Here is a 24505-nt window from a genome sequence, read left to right as displayed (position 1 = left end):
CCAATGCAATTATTCATAATTTAAACAGGATAAGTAATTGTATTATTAATAGTATCATCATGTTTCCTAAATTGCACTACAACTCGCAAAGATTAAATATTGTCACCTGCAATTTTGTTTCCAGACATCACACCTTATTGAATGAAACACAGTCAGTGTCCGCCTATGCTGGCTACTTCACTAAACCACTGACCTATACAGAGGCTCAAGCAACATGTCAGAGTATGCATTCCCATTTGTTTGTAGCTAAGTCTGTCATCAAATATTTCTTATTTTTAAACATTACTACTAAAGAATACAGCGACTGGATAGGATTGGATGATCTAGCCAATGAAGGTCGCTTTGTCTGGGCAGACGATGGTCAAGAAATTGATGTATACATGAAGTCCTATTTGTTTGTATCTCCACAACCTGACGGCCAGAGAAATGAAAACTGTGTCTATAAGACATCCATCCACGACACAGTGAAAGCCCTGACTTTCAATGATGCTAACTGTAGCTTGACATTCTCTTACGTTTGTGAAGTAGACCTGAGTTTAATTTAGTCAGACTTGGGAAGAAAACACTAGACAAAGTTTTTATCTTCTTAATCTTGTCCACTATCCTATGCCTAGACATTTTTTGGGTATATATCTAGAGTTTTATTTTATTTTTTAATCCGCTAGATTTTTTACAATATTCTTTTTTTTCCATTCGGGTGTCACCCCCCTAATGGGTGTCACCCGGTGCGGACCGAACCACCCGTACTCCCCTAGTGACACCACTGCTACTGTGTTATGTGCATTGTCATGTTTTTGTTTTTTAGATGTCCCTGTAGAGAAAAGCTGAAGACTGGCTTTATGTAGTTCTTCCAACTGTTACATTTAGATTTCACAACTCAAAAAGTTTCTTCAAAGCTGATGCCCAACGTTTTTTTGGCAATTTCTTTTCATAAAAGGTTTTGATTATTCCTAAAAATTAAGTGCATTAGTCCTTAAAATTATACGTTACAGTTTTCCACATTACCAACAAGACAATGAGATATCTCTTAGAATACAAGTCAAACAGAAATACAAGTCAAACAGAAATACAAGTCAAACAGAAATACAAGTCAAACAGAAATACAAGTCAAACAGAAATACAAGTCAAACAGAAATACAAGTCAAACAGAAATACAAGTCAAACAGAAATACAAGTCAAACAGAAATACAAGTCAAACAGAAATACAAATCAAACAGAAATACAAGTCAAACAGAAATACAAGTCAAACAGAAATACAAGTCAAACAGATTCGCTTCTCTGTAGCTTCTTTCTTGTCAACTACATTCCAATACACAACTTTACAGCTCTAGTAGTATCCAATACACAACTTTTCAGTTCTAGTAATATCAAATACACAACTTTACAGTTCTAGTAATATCAAATACACAACTTTTCAGTTCTAGTAATATCAAATACACAACTTTACAGCTCTAGTAGTATCCAATACACAACTTTTCAGTTGTAGTAATATCAAATACACAACTTTACAGTTCTAGTAATATCAAATACACAACTTTTCAGTTCTAGTAATATCAAATACACAACTTTACAGCTCTAGTAGTATCCAATACACAACTTTTCAGTTCTAGTAATATCAAATACACAACTTTACAGTTCTAGTAATATCAAATACACAACTTTACAGTTCTAGTAATATCAAATACACAACTTTTCAGTTCTAGTAATATCAAATACACAACTTTACAGCTCTAGTAGTATCCAATACACAACTTTACAGTTCTAGTAATAAAGGACTTTCCTAGTCTGGGTCTCTCTGGTTTACAAAACAATCAAGTATTTACTTCAGAAATACACAGCTATGCATTGTGCGAGTGTTGGAGTTTTTGTTTTCTTCTTTCTTGTATTGTCTGAAGAGGTTCTGTCTAGAAATGTGTACATACAATGAGCCAAGTTTCGAGGGTAGGCGAGTGAGGGAGGAAGTCGCATAGGATGGAATGTATTTTTTGAGGATTAAAATTGTTGAGGTCCTCAGGTACTAGTGTCTTAATATAAAACTTAGATCTGTGTTTAACAACTTTTTTGATAGAACTAAGAACTATAAATCTGAAATGATCTCCAACGGTCAAGTAGAAACTTATAGTAGTTCTCTTGATACGATCTGATAGATTACTATTAGGCTTACACTACAATATACAATCATACAATCATTGGCTTGGACTGGTATAAGATCAATGAAAGCTATCTTGTCTCGATGATAAGCTAAGACTGAATGATAAGGATACGCCAATGCTACAATAGCTAGTTAGGAGTGTATGGTAAGGTTTAGGAAGATTGGTGTCTTGAAATATAGGCACTGGAATTTTAGGCATCAGTAGTTTAGGCACCGAAATTTAGGCACCGGTAAATTGGGCACTTTTTAATACAAAACTATAACGATTTCTAATTGCATTTTCATGATACAAAAAAAAAAAGTTGACAAAATAAAAAAAAGGACAATCATGAAAACGCGGGGAAAAAATGAAGAGTCTTTATATAATATAAACATCACTGAATTCTCAGGAGGGGAGGTAAAGATGATTCCCTGCTCATTTCTTCACCTCCACCCCCAAAGTTAACGGCTGATTTTTCGTATTGATAATTACGCATTTTGTCTAAATAATTTGTTATTCTTTGAAATACTTTAGATTCTTTGTTATAAAAATATTTATTATATATTATGTCGCTACACATCTCTAATCTAAAATTCAGCAACTTACAAATCCTAAGTAAATGTTAAGTCAAGTCAAATGTCCATATCCTTTACTCAGTGTGTATTCTTTCTACTCATTACGTCATAGTTACGACCAAGTTCAACATCTACCCGTGAGAAAATCCTCTCATGTCAGTGGGAGTGCGCGGGGTGAGGGAGGTGGGCTGTGCGCGGGTTACTGAGGGAACTGAACCAGACCAACTGTTATAAGGATAAGTTTCGGTTTAAATATGTTAATAAACTAACAAAAGAATTCATTTATTATTTATATGAAAGTAATTTTATCCAAATATTAATCCTCTCTCTTTATAGTAATACTTTATGGAAGATTTATTGTTTAGAGGGTCAAAAGTTGTTAGTATTAGTGCTCAGTTTTGTTTTATTGTGGTAATTAACTTTTCCCCATATCGCAACATGCGAAATAACATGGCCGACACAATAAACTTCTCTATCCAGCTACATCCAAGTCCATTTGTTGTCCAGTGTTAAGCAGGAGACTTTATAAAACTAGATTTTGTGACAACTAAATCTCAATGTTTTGAAGCTTTTATAGCTGATATAGACTACTCTACAGTGTTTTTTACCCCCCGAAAGGGGAAAAGACGCTATTAGTTTTGTGCGAAATGTCTGTCCGTCTGTCCGTCCGTCCCGTTTAGATATCGTAAACTAGAAAAGATATTGAAAATCCGACATCACAATATTTTAGACCATTCAAAGTTCTGATGCAACGGCTACTTTTTTTTTTCTGAAAGCGAAAAATCTAATTTTTAAAATCAGTTATGCAAGCAGTTTTTTTAAAGAGAAAAAGCTAATTAGTATGCATTATAAGTTAGACCTAATTTAAAATGAATAGTAATCTTATAAACTTCATTTTTGTGAACATTTATTTTTATTGCGGAATTTTTTTTTTTTTTTTTGAGGATTCGAATAAGAGATTGAGCAATTTCAAAACAATTGGATCAATTATAAGACATCAGTTAGGCCAAGGGAAGCGCGGTGGTTGAGCGGTAAAGCGCTTGGCTTCCGAACTGGGGGTCCGGGTTCAAATCCTGGTGAAGACTGGGATTTTCAACTTTGGAATCTTTGGGCGCCTCGGAGTCCACTCAGCTCTAATGGGTACGTGACATTAGTTGGGGAAAAGTATAGGCGGTTGGTCGTTGTGCTGGCTACATGACACCCTCGCTAATCGTAGGCCACAAAAACAGATGAACTTTACATCACCTGCCCTATAGACCACAAGGTCTAAAAGGGGAACAAGTTAGGCCAGGTTCACATCTAACTTTACATTCACTTTCACCTATCCTTTGATCTGCGGGACCGTTGGGGCACTACACAAGATCTGTTAACCTTCTTTCTCCATTCTTATCTCTCATTTGTCTTTGATATAATTTCATTTGCATGTTCTTTCTGAAAATATTGAAGCCTGCCTGGATGGACCTTTTCGGGGGCCGATTTTGAGTTTGTGTTTCCACACAAACTGTCTTTTGTAACCTTGTTTCCTATTCATTTTGTGTACGAGTTTCTTTCTTCAACCAAATGGCGCTCGAAATACTTTGCCGAAAAGTTGAATGTAACTAAATCTATATTTAATTCATTTGTAAACATAGATTGCTTTGAACTTAACTTACGCAGCCTAAGTTTAGTAAACATTGTGGTAGGCTGCTCTTGACTTTATGTAGGTTATAGATCAGAAACTAAATAAACCTTGAACACTCATAATGGCCTAGGTCTACTTTATAGTTTAGTATACATTTAGAACACGGCTTCATGTTTTCGGTTTAAGCATACATGTCAACTAATAAATTCGGAGCATAATGCCATCATTTAACAACTTGGGGCAGATACCTGTGACATCACATCATTAATTATTATTTATTAATTCCGCTTAGATAATTCACCCCCAGTTTTACCGCCAAACCCCCCACCTTTGTCCTCTTCTCGCTGGACTGAATCCATCCCATTGGCGACCACGTTATCGCGCTTCTTATCTGCCTTGACACAGGTCAAGACTAACACAGTTCTATAACGCGCTGGACGTTGACGCCATGTGTCTGGCAGCCATTGTTGACATCAGCTACCCCACCCCGCACTTCCAGCCATGCTTCCTTCTTTTCTCCACCCCTACCCACGTCCCTACTTTGGTGGAGAATTTGTTTCAACACTTCTCTTGACATGTCTAGACGCGACTTACAATCTTCTTGTTAAACTTTTTCCCGTGGTGGAGAATCTGTTTCAACACTTCTCTTGACATGTCTAGAAACGACTTACAATCCTCTTGTCAACCTGGTCTTGAATCACTCGTCCCCACCCCCTCGTCTATCTCCTCCTGTATCCTCATTTGGAAATCTCCACACTTCGTCAGTTCTCTAGCTCGCTGACTCAAGATTCTTGAATTCATTCTCCTTAATTCTAGCGGAATATTTGGCGGTAACCTGAACTTAACCACGGTTCCTTATTATTTAGTTTTGTGTTATAAATATGCGAATGTTTATTTCATAATGGACCAATGTAATCAGGCTTGTATACTTTACATTATTGGTTAAACCATTATGTTCAAATCACATGTTGGCATAATGCACCTTGTATTTATTGATGACAGTGTCATGTGACAAATAACCTAGTTCGTCTACCAAACACAATCTAGATCTGGGCCTAAGCTGTCTGACACGCGCTTCAGAGCCAATAACTCATGTCCTCCAATCTAGATCTGGGCCTAAGTTGTCTGACACGCGCTTCAGAGCCAATAACTCATGTCCTCCAATCTAGATCTGGGCCTCGGCTGCCTGACACATGCTTCAGAGCCAATAACTCATGTCCTCCAATCTAGATCTGGGCCTCGGCTGCCTGACACATGCTTCAGAGCCAATAACTCATGTCCTCCAATCTAGATCTGGGCCTCGGCTGCCTGACACATGCTTCAGAGCCAATAACTCATGTCCTCCAATCTAGATCTGGGCCTCGGCTGCCTGACACATGCTTCAGAGCCAATAACTCATGTCCTCCAATCTAGATCTGGGCCTAAGTTGTCTGACACGCGCTTCAGAGCCAATAACTCATGCCCTCCAATCTAGATCTGGGCCTAAGTTGTCTGACACGCGCTCCAGAGCCAATAACTTGTCCTCCAATCTAGATCTGGGCCTCGGCTGCCTGACACATGCTCCAGAGCCAATAACTCATGTCCTCCAATCTAGATCTGGGCCTAAGTTGTCTGACACGCGCTTCAGAGCCAATAACTCATGTCCTCCAATCTAGATCTGGGCCTAAGTTGTCTGACACGCGCTTCAGAGCCAATAACTCATGTCCTCCAATCTAGATCTGGGCCTAAGTTGTCTGACACGCGCTTCAAAGCCAATAACTCATGTCCTCCAATCTAGACTACCTTCTTACGTACCTATAGTTGTAATTGAAAACTCACCAGCTTGTATTTAAATAGTTCACTACTAGCCTGGACTTAATTGTCCAATATCTTCTTGACATGTTTACTACTGCTTATTGGCGGGTAAACAATGACATGTCAATACTTCGCCACTGTACCCAAGCATTGTATTATGTTTATCATATTGTTATAAACCTGGTGGTGGCACAGATGGGGGTAGTGGTGTGAGTGTAGTCAGCCGACGCAAATCGTCCCAGGCCAGCGCTAGACGAGCGGTCAACCGTGACGAGTTACGACGGTCGGCCGAGACGAGTGTCAACATGATGGTTCGGGAAGGATCGACGTCGTGAACAGAGCTCAGGAGCGTCACGAGGGTTGTAGTCATCTGACTACCCAGAATGGTCCAGCGACGTTCTGCCCGGTTCTAAAAGGCCAGCAGGGACCATATATAAAGAGTGGAGGTGACACAGTCAAAACGGTTCACGACAGAAGGTTCACGGTAGGGGTTCAGAACACGGTCGACTACAGCACAGTTCAACGGTGTGGTTCTGTACGGAGCATTACGACGGTTCAGTGCGGAGTACTGTCAAGTACAATTGAGACGACTGGCGTCTTGATCTTGGTCTGCGATCGAGTCCGACACAACGAGCCTAGTGTGTGAAGTCAGTCCTGAACTGTTGAACCCAGTGCAAGCCCGGAACAAGACGGAGAGGCCAGTGCAAGAGTTGATACGGCGGTACGGTGTTATCGGAGAGATATTTGTACAGTGTACGTGTTGCCAATTGTACAGTATTTTTTTCAACTGTAGCATCTGACACCCTAATTAATTTGATGACCTCTCTTGTCCTCATCTACATTGTATCTCGAGCAATAATTGTTTTTGCTCTCCATTGGTTTCGTTTAATTCGGATTGTTATCTCCCTTACTTTGTTATTAACAGTCTCTTTGAGCAATTCTATTTTTGTGTCTTTATCTCCCCTATTTGTACGCCAAATCAATTTTATCAATCTGACGAATGCACCTCAGTTTAGGGCAGGGGTTCTCAACCTGTGGATCGCGACCCCTTGGGGGGGGGTCGATTGACGATTTGCCAGGGGTCGCCTAAGACCATCGAAAATATGGATTTGTCTATTCTTCTATTGCTGTGTGTGTGTGTGGGGGGGGGGGGTCGCGGCTGTGTGGGGAATTGTAAAAGAGGGTCGCCAAGCTTAAAAGGTTGAGAACCGCTGGTTTAGGGCATCGATAAGAAGTATGAGAGATATGTCCTAACTTACTTACACAAATAGGAAAGGGGAGGGGGGCATCTTACCTCTTAATGAAACTATTTCATCATTCTTAGCAGAAATGAAAGAGAGAGCGTCCCTTTATCTTTGATTGAACTTATGAATCATTGCGACGTCATAGTTGTAAAGGAACAACCCTGAACTATCTATATCCGACTCAGCCTGAACTTGGAAATAGCCACATCCATGCTCCTGATCTGCCTCTATTTCTATAACAAAATGCCTCGACACCATGAAAGAAAGCGACTACAACAGAGGAAAAACTTGGCCAGATATATCAAAATTGTTTGGAACATCTGACACCCAAAGAAAGGTCTACTCTAGCTTGTGAACATTCCATTCAGCGAAACGTCCACGGGTCTCGGAGTATCTTACTGAACTAATTATAGATGACCCATGGGCTAGGACTTTGGGGCCTTAGGACGGGTCTCGGAGTATCTTACTGAACTAATTATAGATGGCCCATGGGCTAGGACTTTGGGGCCTTAGGACGGGTCTCGGAGTATCTTACTGAACTAATTATAGATGGCCCATGGGCTAGGACTTTGGGGCCTTAGGACGGGTCTCGGAGTATCTTACTGAACTAATTATAGATGGCCCATGGGCTAGGACTTTGGGGCCTTAGGACGGGTCTCGGAGTATCTTACTGAACTAATTATAGATGGCCCATGGGCTAGGACTTTGGGGCCTTAGGACGGGTCTCGGAGTATCTTACTGAACTAATTATAGATGGCCCATGGGCTAGGACTTTGGGGCCTTAGGACGGGTCTCGGAGTATCTTACTGAACTAATTATAGATGGCCCATGGGCTAGGACTTTGGGGCCTTAGGACGGGTCTCGGAGTATCTTACTGAACTAATTATAGATGGCCCATGGGCTAGGACTTTGGGGCCTTAGGACGGGTCTCGGAGTATCTTACTGAACTAATTATAGATGACCCATGGGCTAGGACTTTGGGGCCTTAGGACGGGTCTCGGAGTATCTTACTGAACTAATTATAGATGGCCTATGGACTATGACTTTGGGGCCTTAGGACGGGTCTCGGAGTATCTTACTGATCTAATTATAGATGGCCTATGGGCTATGACTTTGGGGCCTTAGGACGGGTCTCGGAGTATCTTACTGAACTAATTATAGATGGCCTATGGGCTATGACTTTGGGGCCTTAGGACGGGTCTCGGAGTATTTTACTGAACTAATTATAGATGGCCTATGGACTATGACTTTGGGGCCTTAGGACGGGTCTCGGAGTATCTTACTGATCTAATTATAGATGGCCTATGTGCTATGATTTTGGGGCCTGAGCCAAAACAGTTTTTGATAATGGGCCAGATACAGAGAATCGGATTAATGTTTTTGGTTCTGACGAGTCACTCAGATGACTTGTATCACGTGATACTTGGCTGATGGAAGCCAACTATAAAATTACTCCAAATGGCTTTCTACAGCTTTATGTCATATGTTTTAGTGGTAGAAGAGCTGGCCATTTTTCGCATTGTCCGTTTTTCTTCCAGGGCTGAGGCCCATGCTCTTTCGCTATCCATAGCTTTCTAGCAAAAGCCACCCTAACCTGCGATATTTGTGGGCGGGAGTCTCTCCAAAATAGGGCTCCACAGCCACATGAGGAAGTGTGCGAGATAAACCAGAGTCGTTCTACGCCTGAAGGAGGCCAATGGATGTCCTATGTGTACCTCTTGGAAATACAACGCGGGTCTTGACTGTCTTTGTCTGGTTTGCAATCCGAAACAGAAGAAACGTAGGAAACTATGTTCCAAGCAATTGTTCATCGTTGTCACGAACTAGATCCAGTGACAGTTGTCATGACCAGACCCAGTGACAGTTGTCATGACCAGATCCAGTGACAGTTGTCATGACCAGACCCAGTGACAGTTGTCATGACCAGACCCAGTGACAGTTGTCATAGATTTTGAAAAGGCTGCTATTAATTCTCACCAAAGTGTATTAGGACATCAGATACAGGGCTGTTTCTATTACCTTGCCCAAAATACGTTGCGGAAATTTCCAGAACTTGGGTCTTGTTACCATGTGTAATAAGAGTGAAGATTTCAGACAATTTTATGGCCATATTGATACCTTAACTTTTCTTCCAATGAATGATGTACAAACAGGAATGGCTTTGCTTCAAAGCCTTTGTCCCGAAGAAGCAGTTCCCCTTTTGGATTATTTTGATGAGACATATATTTCTGGTTCAATAGTGAAACCCGCGCACACAAACAAATATTCTGTCTCTTCGTTTTCCACGCATGCCTGCTATCTTCCCTTCACAAGTTTGGAACAGTTCACCCAACACAAACATTTGGCCACATGAAACAGTTCACCAAAAACAAACATTTGGCCACATGAAACAGTTCACCCAAAACAAACATTTGGCCACATGAAACAGTTCACCCAGAACAAACATTTGGCCACATGAAACAGTTCACCCAAAACAAACATTTGGCCACATGAAACAGTTCACCCAAAACAAACATTTGGCCACATGAATTAGTTCACCCAAAACAAACATTTGGCCACATGAAACAGTTCACCCAAAACAAACATTTGGCCACATGAAACAGTTCACCCAAAACAAACATTTGGCCACATGAAACAGTTCACCCAAAACAAACATTTGGCCACATGAAACAGTTCACCCAAAACAAACATTTGGCCACATGAAACAGTTCACCCAAAACAAACATTTGGCCACATGAAACAGTTCACCCTGAACAAACATTTGTGAAGGATGGAACAACAAACGTTCCCACTGGGCTCTCAACAGCCTTCAATTGGGAAACTGAGTAAAACTCTGGAACAAGAAGAGGCAACAGTGAGTGCATTAATTGCGAAGAACGCTATTAGCAATCTGTCAAGAAAAAGAACAAAGTTTTTTTGACTTACCAAAAACAAAACTACAAAATGTATGTATTTAAAATATGAAACAAAACAACAACACATTTCGGCAATATATAAAGGGAGGCAACAACTTAAGATTCCTTTCAACTGAGACTTTCATCAACTTTTAGATCTACACAATTTCAACTTAACGAAAACATTGTTCTTTGGTGTTATTTTTGTTTCTTAAAAGTTTTGTCAATAAATTTGTAAAAAAAATAATTATACTAATGTATTTGTCTATGTCTTAAGGTCTTTTTACAAAGATAGAAAACAACAACATTACAATAGGTTCCTTAATACCACCATAAAGTGTTTATAGAACAACTGTGGTAGCGAACCATTAGCACTATTGAAACAGCTGCTCTATTATCTTGTTAGATTGATGGATATTCAAATAATTCAGATAAAACTACTCTTGTATCAATAAATATGAATTCTTTATTAACATATTTCAACCGAGCCTTATCCTTGTAACAGTTGGTCTGGTCCCTCAGTAACCCGCCCACCTCCCTCACCCCGCACACTCCACCGGAAATGAGAGGATTTTCTCACAGGTAGATGTTGAACTTGATCATAAAAATGACGTAATGATTCTAAATATATAATATTAACAATGAATCTAAAGTATTTCAAACAGTCACTAAATATTGACACAAATCGCGTCATGATCAATACCAAAATTCAACCTGGGTGGGGGGTGGAGGTAAAGAGATGAGCAGCTCTGCCTCCCCTCCCCTGAATCCAGTGATGTCTTTCTATATAAAGACCCTTCATTTGTTACCCTCATTCTCATGATTGTCTTTTTTTCATTTTGTCACCTTTTTCTTGTGTATCATGCAAATGCACTTAGAAATCGTTAGAGTTAGGCTTAGGCTTTTTGATAACGTCACCACTAGCCCATAGCCTAAGGCTCAAGTATACTTCAAATTTTGAAAAAAAATTATCCTCGTAATTGAAGAGTGACTAGTTTTCCCACTTGTCAAAAAGTGCCTAATTTACGGGTGCCTAATTTTAAGAAGGTTGTTGTGTTGTCTCCATGACACCCTTGTTAACCTTAGGCCACAGAAACAGGTGATGTTGACATCATCTGCCCTATTGACCACAAGGTCGGAAAGGGACCTTTTTTTTTTTTTTTTTTTTTACTCATTTTAAGAAACACTACATCCGTGAGCCTCATGTCTAGTTTGTCCAATCCCTATCTGACATTGTAATAACTAACGATCAAATATCAGAGCCAAATGTTTCAATAGAATTCAAAGTGTAACATTCATTGAAGTAGGAAACATTGGAGAGGAAACACCCACAGTAGTGACGCCATTGTATAAGCTCGTTAGAGTCTCCTCAACATAATTGGACACACCCACAGTAGTGGCGCCATTGGATAAGCTCGTTAGAGTCTCCTCAACATAATTGGACACACCCACAGTAGTGACGCCATTGGATAAGCTCGTTAGAGTCTCCTCAACATAATTGGACACACCCACAGTAGTGGCGCCATTGGATAAGCTCGTTAGAGTCTCCTCAACATAATTGGACACACCCACAGTAGTGACGCCATTGGATAAGCTCGTTAGAGTCTCCTCAACATAATTGGACACACCCACAGTAGTGACGCCATTGGATAAGCTCGTTAGAGTCCCCTCAACATAATTGGACACACCCACAGTAGTGACGCCATTGGATAAGCTCGTTAGAGTCTCCTCAACATAATTGGACACACCCACAGTAGTGTCGCCATTGGATAAGCTCGTTAGAGTCTCCTCAACATAATTGGACACACCCACAGTAGTGACGCCATTGGATAAGCTCGTTAGAGTCCCCTCAACATAATTGGACACACCCACAGTAGTGACGCCATTGGATAAGCTCGTTAGAGTCTCCTCAACATAATTGGACACACCCACAGTAGTGACGCCATTGGATAAGCTCGTTAGAGTCCCCTCAACATAATTGGACACACCCACAGTAGTGACGCTATTGGATAAGCTCGTTAGAGTCTCCTAAACATAATTGGACACACCCACAGTAGTGACGCCATTGGATAAGCTCGTTAGAGTCCCCTCAACATAATTGGACACACCCACAGTAGTGGCGCCATTGGATAAGCTCGTTAGAGTCCCCTCAACATAATTGGACACACCCACAGTAGTGACGCCATTGGATAAGCTCGTTAGAGTCTCCTAAACATAATTGGACACACCCACAGTAGTGACGCCATTGGATAAGCTCGTTAGAGTCTCCTCAACATAATTGGACACACCCACAGTAGTGACGCCATTGGATAAGCTCGTTAGAGTCCCCTCAACATAATTGGACACACCCACAGTAGTGACGCCATTGGATAAGCTCGTTAGAGTCTCCTAAACATAATTGGACACACCCACAGTAGTGACGCCATTGGATAAGCTCGTTAGAGTCCCCTCAACATAAATGGACACACCCACAGTAGTGACGCCATTGGATAAGCTCGTTAGAGTCTCCTCAACATAATTGGACACACCCACAGTAGTGACGCCATTGGATAAGCTCGTTAGAGTCCCCTCAACATAATTGGACACACCCACAGTAGTGACGCCATTGGATAAGCTCGTTAGAATCTCCTCAACATAATTGGACACACCCACAGTAGTGACGCCATTGGATAAGCTCGTTAGAGTCCCCTCAACATAATTGGACACACCCACAGTAGTGACGCCATTGGATAAGCTCGTTAGAGTCTCCTAAACATAATTGGACACACCCACAGTAGTGACGCCATTGGATAAGCTCGTTAAAGTCCCCTCAACATAATTGGACACACCCACAGTAGTGGCGCCATTGGATAAGCTCGTTAGAGTCTCCTAAATATAATTGGACACACCCACAGTAGTGACGCCATTGGATAAGCTCCTTAGAGTCTCCTCAACATAATTGGACACACCCACAGTAGTGACGCCATTGGATAAGCTCGTTAGAGTCCCCTCAACATAATTGAACAACCCACAGTAGTGACGCCATTGGATAAGCTCGTTAGAGTCTCCTAAACATAATTGGACACACCCACAGTAGTGACGCCATTGGATAAGCTCGTTAGAGTCTCCTCAACATAATTGGACACACCCACAGTAGTGACGCCATTGGATAAGCTCGTTAGAGTCCCCTCAACATAATTGGACACACCCACAGTAGTGGCGCCATTGGATAAGCTCGTTAGAGTCTCCTCAACATAATTGGACACACCCACAGTAGTGACGCCATTGGATAAGCTCGTTAGAGTCCCCTCAACATAATTGGACACACCCACAGTAGTGGCGCCATTGGATAAGCTCGTTAGAGTCTCCTAAACATAATTGGACACACCCACAGTAGTGACGCCATTGGATAAGCTCGTTAGAGTGTCCTAAACATAATTGGACACACCAACAGTAGTGACGCCATTGTATAAGCTTGTTAGAGTCCCCTCAACATAATTGGACACACCCACAGTAGTGACGCCACTGGATAAGCTCGTTAGAGTCCCCTCAACATAATTGGACACACCCACAGTAGTGACGCCATTGGATAAGCTCGTTAGAGTCTCCTCAACATAATTGGACACACCCACAGTAGTGACGCCATTGGATAAGCTCGTTAGAGTCCCCTCAACATAATTGGACACACCCACAGTAGTGGCGCCATTGGATAAGCTCGTTAGAGTCTCCTCAACATAATTGGACACACCCACAGTAGTGACGCCATTGGATAAGCTCGTTAGAGTCTCCTAAACATTATTGGACACACCCACAGTAGTGACGCCATTGGATAAGCTCGTTAGAGTCTCCTCAACATAATTGGACACACCCACAGTAGTGACGCCATTGGATAAGCTCGTTAGAGTCCCCTCAACATAATTGGACACACCCACAGTAGTGACGCCATTGGATAAGCTCGTTAGAGTCTCCTAAACATAATTGGACACACCCACAGTAGTGACGCCATTGGATAAGCTCGTTAGAGTCTCCTCAACATAATTGGACACACCCACAGTAGTGACGCCACTGGATAAGCTCGTTAGAGTCCCCTCAACATAATTGGACACACCCACAGTAGTGACGCCATTGGATAAGCTCGTTAGAGTCTCCTCAACATAATTGGACACACCCACAGTAGTGACGCCATTGGATAAGCTCGTTAGAGTCCCCTCAACATAATTGGACACACCCACAGTAGTGACGCCATTGGATAAGCTCGTTAGAGTCTCCTCAACATAATTGGACACACCCAATTGTTTTGTTTGTTCATGAGAGAAATGTTTCGCCAAAGGCTCAAACCCTACTTGGAAATGTTTCTTGATACCGAATGTGACCAATGAGAAATGTACACTACAATGGTAACAGTCTCTCAAGTTTATTGAAGCATTTTATTAGTTTGAAAAAAAAGTTTTGAAATGCTGAATATTGTCAACATTTTTATCAAGCTTTTCTCAACTCAGTCTGTCTGGTACACACTTTGAACATGTTATCGAAAAGAGGAAATAACGCCCCCCCTTCACGGACAGACATAAATAATCCTATACTCTTAAGCGAGCAATTCTTGTATGCATGTATATATATTTATATATTGTGATGTTGCTAGTTCAGGCTGTCTTGAAGTCAACCAATTACTCTGCAATCGTTTGGGTGTAATTGTCCGGGTGTATTACGTGCAGTTGACCAACAACACAAACAAGAACCATACAACACCTGTTTTAACAAGTGTAGAGATGTAGTCGAACGATGATGAACTATTCAACATGTATTTATTATGATAAAGGGCCACAGTAGAAGTCTCTGTCACTAAACACGTCGTTACCCTGGATTGTTCTATCGCTAACTGATTTTCCGGTCTCTAACCCAACATATCCCAAACGTCACTAGTCCCGTTCAATATGCGTCTACTATGGTGCGTCGCTAAATAACTAAAATAACTAACCTATATAAATAAGGTGTCTAACAGATTCCTCCCCCCCTTGAAAAAAAAATATGTCAATATTTTTCCACTACTGTCAAGTCTTACAAGGGCATTTTCAATTTAAGGGGAAGACCACAAACATAAAATCTTGACATTTTCATCTTGACATCTTCATCTTGACAGTTCCTCATATTCATGTCAATGTTCATAACAGTTCATAACATTCCAGAATCATCCTCCTTAGTACACAGTTCATCATAGAGGAAAATGTGGCATCCTATGGGCACCTCACAAGTCACAATTGTTCTTCACTGACAGTAATCTGATAAAATACAATATTTCAAAAAACAATTACAAACTTTATTTACACATTCAATAAATTTTTTTTTTTTTTCTTACCACCCTTTTATACGCTTTTGTCCATTTTTCTTTTATACTCACCCTTTTCCATAGAACTAACTTTCGTCAATGATATATGAAATGATTCACACAAAAAAAATATCCATACTTACTTTTAAATGCTTAACATCAAATTTACTTATCTCCCTTTTTCATAACATATAAATGGTGTCAATATATTAATATATATTACATACTCAATATAATCATAGTTTATTTACAAAAGTATTTCATTTCAATGTCATTCTAGACAATAGATCAGCTACAATATTCACAGATCCACTAATAGCTTTCACTTCAAATTTATACTCCTGTAGTGCTAAGAACCATCTATAAACACGACTGTTTTTCATGCTCTTTTGCTGTATATACTGAATAGGTTTATGATCAGTTAATAATATGAATTTCCTTCCTATTAAATAACTCTCTAGCTTAGTAATTACCCATATTACAGCTAAGGCTTCTCTTTCAATGACACTATATTTTTTTTTCTGCCTCTGACAATTTTCTGCTTACATATAATATAGGATGTAAGTTATCATAGTTCTGCATTAAACAACCACCAATAGCATTACCAGATGCATCAGTTGTGACATAAAATATTTTGTCTTTATCAGGTAGTCTTAATATTAGTTCATGACTAAAAACATCTTTAATTCTGTCAATAGCTTTCACACATTCCTCATTACAAACTACTTTTTGAGGTTTTCCTTTTTTAAGTAAGTCATTTAGTGAATTCACTATTTCTGCTAAGTTCTTTATAAACTTTCTGTAATAATTTACTATTCCCAATATGCTTTTAATTTGTCTTTTTGTTGTAGGTATTTCAATATTAAGTACTTTCTTTATGTTATCTTCAATAGGGCTAATCATGTTGTTATTTACTTTATGTCCTAAGAAAATTATTTCCTCCAATCCTATTTCTACTTTTTCTGCTTGAATTGTAAGTCCACTTTCTTTTATTATTTTGAATACTTCTTTTACATCTACCAAATGTTCCTCCCAACTATTATTAAAAATACATATGTCATCTAAATAGCAAATAACATTTTCTTTGTTTCCAATTATCATGTTCATCATTCTATTAAATGTGGCAGGTGCATTTACTAATCCAAAACTCATATAATTCCATTGAAAAATACCATATGGTGTTACAAATGCTGTGTAAGGTTTTGCATTTTCTGTTAAAGGTATTTGCCAATAACCTTTAGTTAAATCCAATTTAGTAAAAAATTTTGCTCCATTTAATTTATGTAAAATATCCTCTATATTTGGCATTGGATATGGGTCAAATTCTGTGATGTTGTTAAGTTTCCTATAATCAATACATAACCTTATATCTCCATTCTTCTTTTTTGGCTATCACAATTGGTGAAGCATAAGGAGATGTTGATGGCTCAATTATACCTGATTCTAGTAAATTGTCTATTTCTTTCTTTACTTTGTCTTGTAAATGTATCGGTATTCTATATGGCTTAAGTTTGATAGGTTTTGGGTCTGTTACTTTAATGTCATGTTTAATAATATTAGTTTTTCCTGGTATACTGGAAAAAATTTCTTTGTATTCCTGTATTATTTTAGTTATATCTTTTGACTTTTCCTTAGTTAAATTATTAAGATTAATCTTTTGCCAAGTTTGATTCTCTTTTGTTTCTATTACAGGTATTTCCTTAATATCATTTTCATTGTGATTTTCATTTGTTATTATCATCAAGCATTCTTCTCTTTCTGAAAATTTATTTTCTATTTCCTCCTGAATGTTTTGTATTACCTCATCTTCTCTATCATGATACAGTTTCAAATTATTTATGTGATATGTTTTAATTTTCCCATTTATTTCAATTTGATAATTCACATCACTAATTTGTTTTATCACCTTAAATGGACCTTTCCATTGTTTACCAATTTTATTTTTCAGGTCATTTATCAATATTAATACATTGTTTCCTACTTCTAGTGTTTTCAATTGTCTTTTCTTATTTAGATTCTCATGAGCACTTTGTTTATACTTCTTATTGTTGTTATATGCTTGAGTCCATATTTCTTTTAATTCTGTTGTGATTGTTGTTTCACTGTCATTATTTAATTTATTCTCATTATCTATTAGATTTTCTTTAAAAACATCTAATTCATCTCTGGGTTTTCTTCCATGTATTATTTCATATGGTGAAAATTGTGTTGCTTCATGGATGTTGTTTCTATGAGCAAATAGTACATAGTTAATGTAATGATCCCACTTGTTCTGATTATTCTGAATTATCTTTGTTAGTGATCTTTTTAATGATCCACCATATCGTTCACATAAACCGTTACTCTCCGGGTGGTAAACCGAAGAGTATATGTGTTGTATATTGTATTGTTTAGTCCATTTCTTAAATTGTTCTGACTTAAACTGAGATCCCTGATCACTCAATATAATTTTAGGTATACCATGTCTTGTAATTACTTTTTGAGTTATGGCATTAATGATATTTTCTGCACTTGTATTTGATAATGGGATTGCCTCTGGGTATCTACTAAACATGTCTATTACTGTTAGAATGTATTTGTTATTATTTTCAGTTTGAATTAAAGGACCTATTAAATCAATAGATACTTTCTGAAATGGTGCTGTAGGTTCATCCATTTCTTGAATAGGTGCTTTATTCACTAGGCTTTTGTTAGATCTCTTTTGACATATGTCACATGAGTTTATGTATTTGTTGATTGTTGCTTTCATTTTGGGCCAAAATACTTGTTTTGACAAATTCCTATAACATTTCTTTACTCCCCTATGTGCTGCTAAATTATTGTCATGTGTCATGATTAAAACATCTTTCCAATATTTCTGTGGTAAGACAAGTTGTTTTATTTTCTTGTTATCATTACTTGTTTGTCTAAACAATATTTTATTCTCTATACAAAATTTCTCCATTGGATTATTATTGTTTTTATCTAGTATTCTTGAATATATTTTCCCAATAATATTGTCATTCATTTGTTCTAATGCAAATGTGGGTGTTGTTTCTTTTTCACTTTGAGATATTTGTGTTTCAAGACTATTTTGTGTTTCATTTTCTATCTCTCTTTCCTTAACATCTGTATTTTCTATTTGTATTACATTACTGGTTTCTTCTTCTTTATCATTACTTATTACATTTATTGTATTTTCCTGTTTCTCATCTTGTTTATTCATTGATCTTGTTATTACCATACTTGTTATATTTTGTGTTTCTATGTTTTCATGATTTTGTCTTATGTTTTTGTATTTGTTTTGCCAGTCTTCTAATTCTTTTCTTGAACATTCTTTAACTCCTTTTATGTTTCCTACTAACATATCATATCTCATTTCTGGTATTGCAATGCCATCACAATAGCCAGTGAAAAATGGAGTTTCAATGTACACCCTTATAGCTTTAAATTCCCTTACGGTGCCATCTGCTAATTCTACTTTCTTAGTAAACCCTTTATACCAATGAGGTTTGACAAATTTAGTTTTTACTGCCAAAGTGTTACAACCTGAATCCCTGATTAATTCCACTGGAATTCTATCTACAAACCCTGGGTACACTGCAAAATTGTTCCTATTTCCTTCCATGAAATATATCCTATCTGTACCTTTATTTTTGTATTCCCTACTGTAACTCCTATTTCTATAATTTCCCCTGTCATTCCTATCTCTACTCCTATATCTATTGTTATTTTGTTCATTGTATCTATTTCTACTTCCAGACCTACTATTCCCTCTTCTACAGTTAGCTGCTATATGACCTTTTCCTTGACATTTAAAACAGGTTATTTCACTATATTTTCTATTTCCACTATTTGATCTGTTTCTATTTCTACTTCTATCAACATTTTCTTTGGTGTATCCTATTAAATCTACTTTGCTCTTATCTCTATCAGAAAATGGTTTATTTGGATAGGCATTTTTGTATACTCTCATTATTTCTGTTATTTCATCTATAGTTTTGGGGTTTCTTTCTCTAATAAAAGATTGTAATTGCGGATCACATTTATTTACAAAGTTGTCCACTAGAATAAAATTTTTTAATCCCTCATAAGAGTTTGTCACTTTTTCTAATTTTACCCACTTATTGAAGAAATCCTTTTCCATATTAATGGTAGTTTGGGGTTCTATTTCTAATGATGGTATATTGTCAAAGTATTTCTTTCTAAAAGTTGTAGCATTATGACCATAGGCATTCAATAACTCTCTTTTTAAAACCTGATAGCTATCATCAATATGATGGTCATGATTTTGGCATATTGTTAGAGCTTGACTATGAACAAAGTCTATCAGTATTTCAGACCATTCTTCTTCAGGCATATTAAATGTAGACATTTTTGCCTCATATCTTTTCAAAAAATCACCAATGTCATCCTTCTGTTCATCAAAACTTTGTATCTTTCTCTTTAGCCATGTTTGTGAATTGGGGTTGTCTCTTTGAGTGGTATAATTATTTGAATTATTTGTGTTATTTCCTTGTTCAGTTTGAGCTCTGGCTTGTGCTGCATCCAATCTCATCTTCTCCATTTTAGCTTCATGTTCTCTAATTTTTTCTCTTTCTTTGTCTTGCCTTTCTATCTCTTCTTTCTGTCTTTGACGTTCCGTTTCTTCCCTCACAACTTGCTGTACATAAGCTGCTAAATCCTTTCCTTTTAATTCCATGGCCTTTCCATCCTGCATAGCTGTTTCCTTAACCTCCTTAAGGTCCACATATGATGATGTAGCCATTGTGTTTTATATTTTATATATATATATATTTTTACTTAGCCTATATTGGTTATGGCTATACTTTAAACTTATTTTATATTTTTACACACTTTTATACAAGTTTTAAGTGTTATGTCTCTATCTATAGATTTAGTAAATGTGTAAATCTAGTCTGAGTTATTATGGTTATATTCAAATCTGTATATTAGGTCCAGTATTACACACAAATTTAAATCTAGTATATTATAGTATGTATAATAATACTATTTAGATCTATAGTTATCAAGAGCACTATGACTTTTAGATCTAGTATGAATAACTATGATCAATTTTAAAACCTGGTATGACTGGCACTGAAGTCACAGTGAAGTGTCCAGAGTAAATTCAAAGACTGTCTAGAGTCTAGATCTAGAGTAGATTATGGTTCTATTTAACCGTATAAAACAAATATGTTTATACAATGTCAAATATATCTTCAACAAGATATATCTATCTAGAATGTACTACCTTCATTCATCTTCAACTTAATAATATTTCAAAGTAGAGTCTAGATAATTAAATTGTACCAAAGAGATGTACAACAATTTGCAGATCTAAATTTAGCCAGACGATAGTGTTTGACTATATAGCCAGTTTCGGCATTATTCTCATGGCAAAATCATATTTGATTTTAACCGCTCAAACTAAAATTATTTTAGTCTGATTCACAGTAAAAGAATCCTACCCGCACTTTCTATCATTAAGTGAAAAAAAAATACAGATCTAATTAAATTAATAAAAATAAATAATTTAAAATAATATAAACAAATGAAATAATTAAATGAGACTATCACTATGGGTTGGGATATGACAATATGGCACACAATGATAACGTCACGAAGTAACTAGGCAACAACGGATATGACGTTTACACAAACAAAACAAATTACAACCCTAAATGTATAATATAGCTTTTCATCTAAATTACGTCTTCTACCCCGACGGGTTTTAAGGCGCACCACCTGATTTTACTCAGGCTAACGTACCAAATTTAGACAAAATCTATTTCTAAGGGCAATCTAAACATATACTAATAAGAAAAATGGCACTTAGCTTTTGATAAGAAAGATCCCTTTGTTCGGACTCCCGAATATGCTAGATCACAACAAATTCCACTGCCTCTCTTCCAGTTCTGACTCTGTTCTCCGGTGCTACCAGTATCCCACGTAATGCCACAGATGTCCTGATATGCCACAGCAAAATGTTCCAGTTTCTTCGACGACTGTTGATGACCGTATGTGTAGTTCCGACGACTTTGTGTACACAGTTACTGACGAATAGGTTAACGGTTCTCCTGGCGATGACTTGACTTGTGTAGACGACTACTGACAAATAACAGTCTCTTGACGGCAACTTGATCTGGACGACTGACGAATAACGAATTTCTTGACGATGACTTGATCTGGGCTGACGAATAACGGTTCTCCAAAATAGTTCACTGCTTCTGCTGCTACTCTGGTAGTACGACGAAGTTTGCTGTTGTACTCTGCTTCACTAGACCAAACTGTCCAATGTAGACTAGGTGAGACCAAGGTCACCTCCGACGACGTTCCGTTAGACGATTAACGGTTTTCAACGAAATTAAGTGGATGTAGCTATTTCCACAACTTCACTATCAGCACGTCTAGATATCGTCTAGACCGACGAATACTAGATATATCAATGTTCAGTAATGATACATACAACTTTACTAACCTTCCAAAGGTTAAACACAGTGACCGTTATAAACGTGGCAAGCAACCGGTTCAATGAGCAAACTGCTCCACAAGAATCTCTCCAAGGGTAAGACGACAGAGCGATTTCGATTTAGTTAGCTACCAAACTTGTAGTACTCACAATACTTCTGACAGCGGGCAAACTGTCCTTCTCGAAACTGACGAGGTAAAACTTGATACTCGATGTGGCTCCTATGACGAAGAAAAAATATGTCCAACAGGTTCACTAACGATCTCTCACCCGTTATGAACGAACGGTTTCTCTGGTTGTAGGTCGATTCAGCATATGAAGATCAGGCGTTGCGATGATTACGGTCCTGACGAAGGTCACCCTGAGTTAACGGCTCGTTGAACGTGCGATCAAACAGGCGACGACTGCTTGTAGATCCAGAACAAAGTCACTCTGCGATAATGCTGTGTTCAGCCGTACTCCGATGAAATCTTATATCTTCGAGTGCACGACCCTCACCTGAGTAAACGTTCTGCTTCGAGGTCCGGTTCGATGTTCGGCTTCAACAGGGGTCCGGCTTCGAGGTTCGGGCTTCGAGGTTCGGTTAATCCGGGCGTCGGGGTCGCCACTGTGATGTTGCTAGTTCAGGCTGTCTTGAAGTCAACCAATTACTCTGCAATCGTTTGGGTGTAATTGTCCGGGTGTATTACGTGTAGTTGACCAACAACACAAACAAGAACCATACAACACCTGTTTTAACAAGTGTAGAGATGTAGTCGAACGATGATGAACTATTCAACATGTATTTATTATGATAAAGGGCCACAGTAGAAGTCTCTGTCACTAAACACGTCGTTACCCTGGATTGTTCTATCGCTAACTGATTTTCCGGTCTCTAACCCAACATATCCCAAACGTCACTAGTCCCGTTCAATATGCGTCTACTATGGTGCGTCGCTAAATAACTAAAATAACTAACCTATATAAATAAGGTGTCTAACAATATATATATATATATATATATATATATATATATATATATATATATATATAATATCAGGTGACCGAGCCTCGCTCGGATGAATAATTTGTGAAGGAAGGATATATACCCGAAGTCATTTTGGGAATGTTGTTGTAATTACGAAAATGAACGATGGGGTAAAGACTCAATCCGAAGAGTTGCTTTTTCGTTCTGTCAGTTCTCAATGTAATTGTACATGGCGATTAGAATAGAAAGTCCCCCCAACAGTAGGCCTATAGTAAACCACAGCTCACGTCTTAACGTTTTACATTGCTTCTTTCGCGTAAAACTATTGGGCTATTGTTGTAATTACGAAAATGAACGATCAGATAAAGACTACTGATCTGAAGAGTTGCTTTAGTGTTCTGTTAGTTCTAAATGTAATTGCACATGGCGATTAAATATAAAGTCTCTTAAGTCCTTCTATAGTCTAGAAAAACCACAGCTCACGTCCGTCTTATAGTTTTACAATGCATCTTTTACGTAAAACTATTGTAGGCCTACTATTATTGGCTTGAAAGAAAGTCTTTGCAGTGTTACTTCTCAGATTGTTACGTTCAGACATTTAATTATGGAATTAGTATACATTCATTATGGCTTTAGTACGAAACATCAAGTGACGCAAATCTCTACGTTATAGGGTAAAACAGGCACTTTGTGACAAAGTAAAATGGCAAATTTTTTCTTAATAGACTTAAATCATTGCATTAGTTTTCTAAAGAAACGTTTCCGTGGGGCACCTCTGTTACGCCGAAAAATATGTTCGTCCCCCATACGGGATACGTGCCCTGCCCAGCCTGACTGTGGGACTATAAGAAGTTCGCAAGTAAGGCGCAGAGAAGCTGTGTTATGACCATTTCCTTTGTTTTGGTACAGGACAGTAGACACCGAAGCATGAACACATGGTAATAATTCACCAGCAAAATAATAATAATAATAAGGCTTGTCTTCGAGTCCGAAAATTAATAAGGATTGCAGCTGTGACCTACATATTTTGCCACATACAGGGCAAGCAAAACCATTGTTCGCGGTGATCGATTAAGATTTTCTTTTAGCGTCTGCGTCTGTCCTCGGCAGCAGATTTTATTTTGGTCTCAAATGTGTATCCGCGGCCTTTGTATAGAGGGAATTCTTTAAGTCCGACAGTTACGCTGGACAGAGCAGTATCCTGTATGGGAGACGAATCTCAGACGAACGTATGCCAAAGGCAGTCTTTTTTGGTGAGCTAAAAAGTGGTCGACGTAACACCGTAACGCTTAAAAGACCAGTTTAGGCGCCAACTTGCCTTAGCTGACATAGAAGATAGCACAGAACGAGACAGCTGGAGGTCACCAGCAAAATAAACAACAATGTCAAAGGTATTTACACCACTCTACGCAATTAAAGAGTAAACAATTTATTAAGCACTTAAAACACAATAACTAATCATAAATCGGCACATTTTATTTCATTACTTTTCTTTCATAGTTCTATAATAAATTAATCTACA

At 38.2% G+C, this 24505-nt stretch overlaps 1 protein-coding gene and 1 long non-coding RNA gene across 5 annotated transcripts in view; one reads left to right on the top strand and one right to left on the bottom strand.

Moving 5' to 3' along the window:
* LOC106078340 (uncharacterized) overlaps window positions 1–24505 on the top strand; it is a 58942-nt gene that overhangs the window by 28952 nt on the left and 5485 nt on the right. For 3 of the 4 annotated variants that reach the window (XM_056040974.1, XM_056040976.1, XM_056040975.1), the window contains exon 4: window positions 125–2894. In XM_056040974.1, coding sequence (XP_055896949.1) covers window positions 125–545 — 421 coding nt within the window. In that variant the 3' untranslated portion in view covers window positions 546–2894. Of the gene's footprint in view, window positions 1–124; window positions 2895–24505 lie in introns of those variants that run through there. The other variant, XM_056040977.1, reaches the window with a different exon arrangement.
* Window positions 15028–23063, bottom strand: LOC129928142 (uncharacterized). The gene is made up of 2 exons (XR_008779758.1): window positions 20799–23063; window positions 15028–15518 (listed from the first exon to the last, which is right to left on the bottom strand). It is a non-coding gene; the product is annotated as an uncharacterized LOC129928142 (long non-coding RNA).

The sequence above is a fragment of the Biomphalaria glabrata genome, chromosome 9, assembly GCF_947242115.1.
Source record: "Biomphalaria glabrata chromosome 9, xgBioGlab47.1, whole genome shotgun sequence".
NCBI classification, from domain to species: domain Eukaryota; kingdom Metazoa; phylum Mollusca; class Gastropoda; family Planorbidae; genus Biomphalaria; species Biomphalaria glabrata.
Note: the sequence above shows the minus strand (reverse complement) of the source record. Positions and strands in the feature narration are given on the sequence as shown.